The sequence below is a fragment of the Mauremys reevesii genome, linkage group 10 (genome assembly GCF_016161935.1).
Source record: "Mauremys reevesii isolate NIE-2019 linkage group 10, ASM1616193v1, whole genome shotgun sequence".
Classification (NCBI taxonomy): domain Eukaryota; kingdom Metazoa; phylum Chordata; order Testudines; family Geoemydidae; genus Mauremys; species Mauremys reevesii.
This window is the reverse complement of record NC_052632.1, coordinates 33,950,791-33,956,791: the sequence shown is the minus strand read 5'-3', so window position 1 is coordinate 33,956,791 and position 6,001 is coordinate 33,950,791. Positions and strand designations below refer to the sequence as shown.

The window sequence follows — 6,001 nt, the reverse complement described above, 5'->3', positions numbered from 1 at the left end:
AAAGCAGCATAGAGATTGTTCTCCCGTGGTGCCCTAAAGGGGGTGTGGAGGGGTAGAGAGTAAGCAGAGCCATGGCTCTCTGCAGGAGCATGCTGCATCCCGTAAAAAGGGGGAGTAACTGTGCACTCCCCTTACACACTGGGGAGCTCTGGAAGGCATGCACAGAGTCTCCAGTGCTGCCCAGGGTCAGTGAGGCGCTGCACTGCCCCCAACATGGGGCTGTGCCCAGTTGGCCCATACTAGCCCTAGATGTTTTGTTGGGCTTTCAATCCAAAACACCTAACAAAACAGCTGTGAGTTATGCCCAATAAATTTAATAACTGATACAAATTTGTAACTACAAAATACAAAGTAGACAGAAAAGCGATGGCATAAGAATCAAAAGGAACAGTGTTTGTTATGCAAAACAAAAGCAAAATACACTTAACAGCAGATAGGGATTCTGATATGACACCCGTGGTCACATACAATGCTGCATTAGTAACAGTACACATAGATATTCATTATGCAGGATTTCTCACAACGGCTGCCTCTTAATCCTCCACTCCATCCCAGGTGACAAGTCAATTGGTGTTCTTCATTCTCTTACATAAATTCTTGTGCACACAACATCATCGGCACCAAAAGTCTTGAAAAGAAACAGAAATCAATCAGCAGAGAGGTAATACGCAAAAATTACTTACAATTTTTAGGAGTATATTAATTTTACCATAGTAGCTAGTGGTATAGCACACATTAAATTTCAGCTTTGCCGAAGCAAAGGGTAATGTACTGGAGGTGGGTCTCTTTCCCAGGGCCGGCTCCAGACCCCAGCGCGCCAAGCGCGTGCTTGGGGCGGCATTTTGCTGGCAGGGCGGCAGGCGGCTCCGGCGGACCTTCCGCAGTCATGCCTGCGGGAGGTCCGCTGGTCCCACGGCTCCGGTGGACCTCCCACAGGCATGACTGCGGATGCTCCACCGGAGCCGCGGGACCAGCGGACCCTCCGCAGGCACGTCTGCAAGAGGTCCCCCGGAGCCGCGGGACCGGCGTGCTTGGGGCGGCCAAATTCCTAGAGCCACCCCTGCTCTTTCCCAGACACAATGAAGTTTGTCAGAGAGAGAAATACCCTGGAACCTCATAATTTTTCTACAGTTTCTTAGCTTGCATTTGTGAATGGCAAGAGAAGTTGGAATGTACTAGGCTTTTATATTTGAAAACAGTCACAATCTTTGAATGGCTTTGTCTGAATTAAGGGTGCTCAGGGTGGGATTCAGATCAGTTTGACTGCACGTACAAGACTGACTGCTCAGCTGCCCAGTTCCTCAGCTGGTGTAAATCAGTGTAGTTCCAGTGAGGTCAATGGAGCAATGCTGATTTACACCAGCTGAGGATCTGGTCCAGTTATACTATATATATAAAACCTGTGAATGTATAATGCTGCTGCAAGATGTTGCCATGACAGACCTACAGACTGAAATCCCCTTTTTCCAGCTGTAGTGTAGACTGCATCAGTGTGAGTATCCCCACACTGCTCTGACCGGAAGTCCTGACCCTGACCTGGATCTTTCTCCTTTGGGAGTGAGAGGGTAGCTGAGTCTCCTGGCATTACCCATTCGATCCTCGGCCCTTCTGCTGAGTCTACCAATAAACTTGCCAATTCTGCTGATGATTTCTGCCATGGACACTTATCCACTTGGAATCTGTCTGAGGCAAACTCATTCCCTGACACCAAAAAGCCATCAGAGGGCATCAACTTTTGATCATACCCAAGAGTCACTGACCTAGAGATCAAGGACTCTGTATCCCACGAGCAATTCCCTAAAAAATCCAATTCCCCAACCCCAGCCTCTGTAGTTGACCAGTTCATGGAAGCACTGGGTACCAAGAGCTGTTTTCCTGGTGTTTGAATGGAGTTATAGATAGGCCCCCAGATGTCTGTTGTTTTTTAAGTTACCAGTAGTACTGTAGTGCACTTAAATGGTAATTCTACTGGGGTGATTTCACTATGTTGATTAATCAGGACATTGGGGGCAGGATATTGTGGGGGCCAGCTGGGGGACCTGTGTAAACACCAGTGTGTTTGTAGACACCTGCAGTGCAGAGACTGATCAGGCTGACCAACTAATTGCAAAAGCTAAAGATTAAATAAAATATTACTGGTGAAGGACTCAAGCAGAGAAGAGTCAGAAAATGCTGACAATAAAGAGTTCAAATGCAATATTCACTTAGCCATGTTGTACATTCAGTAACCTAAACTGGGAGAATTTTCAGGCCTGCATTTAGTAAGTTATGGGGTAGGATCCTCAGCTGGTGTAAACTGACATAGCTCCACTGAAGCCAACTAATTGGGCTCGGATCCAGGGTTATGAAGATTTAGCTGTGGTTTACTTAAAAAAAAAATTCCAATGCTTTTTTTGGCCCACCATCTCTTCAAAACAGGGTGGCCTAAAAACCGCACTTTTTTTATTCTGTTGGCCTTGATGAGAAGAAAAAATGTTTAATAGGTTTTGGGAGGGGGGAGCAGAGGGCTGGTGGGGAGTAAAAAAAGTTGGTTTTATATGTATAAAGAGCTTATCGTATAAACCTTTATACCTTTTTAAAAATCTGTACGTCAAAATGGCTGGAAATGAACAGTTAAAGAATTCAGCCAGTTCCCCACGGCCATATAACCCAGCGTCGCACACTAATACCCCACCAGATTCACCCTATCTTAACATGGTTTTCTGATAACGTTTGCAAAAATATGCACACATGCCAGGTAACTTCAGCATGAGCTAGGCCAGAGAAAGGAGTGTAGGAATGGTGCCCCCAAGGGGTTTTATTGCTGGGATGGTTTTAAGCAATTTTATTTTGTTTATAAGAGTTTTGAGGCTGGATTTCCTTTTTATTATGTCTGTAGTGCCCAACACAATGGGGGTTGGGCCTTTAGGTGCTTCTATAATACAAATAATATTAACAGAAATAAAACAAAATAAAACTGACTTTGAGCATCACACATTCTCTGCAAGAGTTAGGGGACAAAAGTCCTCTAGACTTCTTCCCTAGCTACACATGCAAAGAGATCAAAAACATGTTTCCACGGGATTTAGAAGACTCTTTGCTAATAGTCACCTATTGACATGACAATTCAAACAGAACTAGACATTGTTCCTTCCCTGAAGAGCCAGACTGGATTATGTGGTTTCTCGGACACTGTAGGAGTGTGGTGCATGTTTTAGCTCTGATGTTTTATATTTTATAGGTAAAGGTCATATTTTTAAAACTTGGGTGCCTAAGGTTAGCCACCTAAATCCACAGCTGGACGCCTAAATAAGTGGTCTGATTTCCAGCCCCTTTGAAAGTAGAGCTACTTATTTAAGTGCCTAAATGTGGATTTAAGTTGTTAACTTTAGGCACCCATGTTGGAAAATTTTGAAAAGCCTAAAAGTTTAGCATAGTAGCATTATTAGTGAAATGGCATTAAACCATATTGTTGAGCAGAGAAAGTTATGAATTGGAGGGACAAACTCACACTTGCTGCACTCCTTTTCTTTGAAGTTACACACGACTTTGCTTCACAGATACATGTTAAGGACACAGTTGTGCACCTCATACATTGGTGAGCATCTAGTCTTGTGAGAAGTCCCATTAAAATCAACAGGACTGATCATATAAGTGTTCCCCTTCATAAGAATGGCACAATAAAGCCTTAAATCAATTTAACATTCCACTCTAAGCTACCAAAAAAAAAACCCAGATCTTGAAGCCCTTCCCTACATGTAACGCCCATTTAGTTCTGCACACTGCTGGACTAGGAGATCCGTTCCTAGACAGAGGAAAATAAATTTTAATGAAGACTCAGAAGAGCTCTGACTAGACTTCTGCACAGTTCAGGTCCAGTCCTGCAGCCACTTCATGAGCAGAACACACAACAACTTGAATGGGCGATTCCGTTGTTCAGGAAAGGCAGGACTCTGTCTCTATGATTCCAGTATATTATCTGAACTAAAACCAAACAGCATGTTCGGGCACAGACCGGAATAAACCTTATAATGTATAAGACAGTAAAACATGTTATATAAACTGTATGTGCCAGCATTTCACTTGGCAGCTAGCAGGATCCTTGGAGCATTAGCCTCACTGCTGTGCTGTACATGCGCAAAATGAAATGCCAGCAATTAGTCCTTGGAAATCTTGGCGAATTTGCTCAGCGATGTAAAATCCTTGTAATTTCTGAAGACCATCAATCAGACTTGCTGAGCTGCTGCCACTGAACAACAGCAACAAAATCATGGGAACATTGCTCTTTAATTCAGCCCATTTTAAAAGGTCTGCTTTAAAAAGTTACACACTAAAAATATAAACAACCAGCTTGCATGGAGTTTAATTTATCAGATGCAGCCTTATAATGAGAAACAGAGGGAAATAAACCCTTCAACCACTGCGGAATCCTTCACTTTCTAACTGAAATGGCTAGATAGAGATAGGCTCAAATTTAGGCACAGATGCAGATGGAGGGATTCTAATCTAACAACCCCCTGCCCTGAAATTCATTGGATTTAGAGAAGGGGAGTGGTTTGAGGAGACAAGAGAGTTCCTCCATCTGAATCTGCCCCTAAGGTTTTGGTTCTGGATTGGAAGAGATGTGGAAGAAATCTCATCAGAACAGCAGATCTCATAAGAATATCATTATGCAAGAGGGTAGAAATCGAGAGAGACAGTACAGCGTGTCTGGGACTGAAATCTTCAAAAAGCATCTTGGAAGAGTCCAGCACTGTCAAATCTGAAACCAAGGCTAATGACAAAGGGTGGGATTTTCAAAAGGCACCTAACACCCATTGTAAATCAATGGGAACTGGGCACACAATTCCCTTAGATGCTTTTGATATTTCCATCCTTTCTCATTAGCCTCAAACCTAAACTTTCATCTAAACTTAATCTGGATCCAAACCCAAATAATTGCCTTTTAACCAGTCTCTTGCTTCTGTCTAGTAAGTACAAATTTAAAGATCTATCATGTGAAACATAGGAAGCCAGGAATCAGCCCTGTCTAGACATAACAGCATAATGGGTGGAATTCAATACTTTGTTTATATTAATATATTCTGCCACTGGCTCGGTGTATAACCTTCAGACAGTCACAAGTCTTTTTCCATCTCATTTTCCCCATCTGTACAATAGGGATAAAACTCGCCTTACAAGGGTGCAGGGAGGCTTAATGTTTGTAAGGTGCTGGGGTAGGTGCTGTATCTAAGTGTAAATTATTATAGTGTCTTAAGTTTATTATTTCTGAAATTACAATATTGCATCCTATTTACACTCACCTGTATGAAAAGGTATATTGTTTGCTTGTGACCAGCTTATCAAGTGAGCCACATTGCTCTGTATCAGTGACCTGTCCTCTTTATTATTTATCATTTATAAAATGATAAATGTCCATCAAAGTCAACGCTCAGTACCCCTCAAAATCAGGCCACTTATTTGGGTGCCTAAGTTTAGAATACCCAAGTTTGAAAATTGTTGGCTTGTGCAACGTGTCCAATGTCACACAGGAAGTGACAAAGGCAAGAATAGAAGCTAGATCTCCTGACTTGCAGTCCAATGGTCTATCCAATGGACAACTCTATCTCCTAACTTGTATTACTAAATACCTAAATCAGTCAGTCAGCTGTACTACAGATGGTATTACAACAGGATGCATATTCTGCTTTAGATATCTCCAGTACTTAAACATGTATGGATATTGGATTCTGGGCTTGATCTTGCTTTTGTTGAGGCCAATGGCAAAACCCGCATTGACTACAGTGGGAGCAACAATGTTTAATTTGTAATTCAAGAGGTGCTAGGACTCAAGCAATCTTTTTTACTTTCATAACTGATGCAGCAAGCCGAGTTGCCGGAGCTATGAACTGCCAAGCCTCAAGGTGCCGGGGCTCAGCACGGGCAAGCCCTAGCAAAAATTAAGCACTGGGGAGCAGACCCGCCATTTGATTACTTAAGATCATACTTTTTTAAAATATAGGCAGCATTAAACCTTTAAGTG

The 6,001-nt window shown here is 42.7% G+C and overlaps 1 protein-coding gene across 3 annotated transcripts in view; it reads right to left on the bottom strand.

Annotated features, from left to right (window-relative positions):
- Positions 1-300: 300 nt before the first annotated feature.
- The window catches only part of CRABP1 (cellular retinoic acid binding protein 1), a 48,933-nt gene continuing 43,232 nt past the window's right edge, over positions 301-6,001 (bottom strand). For all 3 annotated transcript variants that reach the window (XM_039490165.1, XM_039490164.1, XM_039490166.1), the window contains one exon: positions 301-628. In XM_039490165.1, the coding sequence (XP_039346099.1) occupies positions 578-628 (51 nt within the window). In that variant the 3' untranslated portion in view covers positions 301-577. The remainder of the gene's footprint in view (positions 629-6,001) is intronic.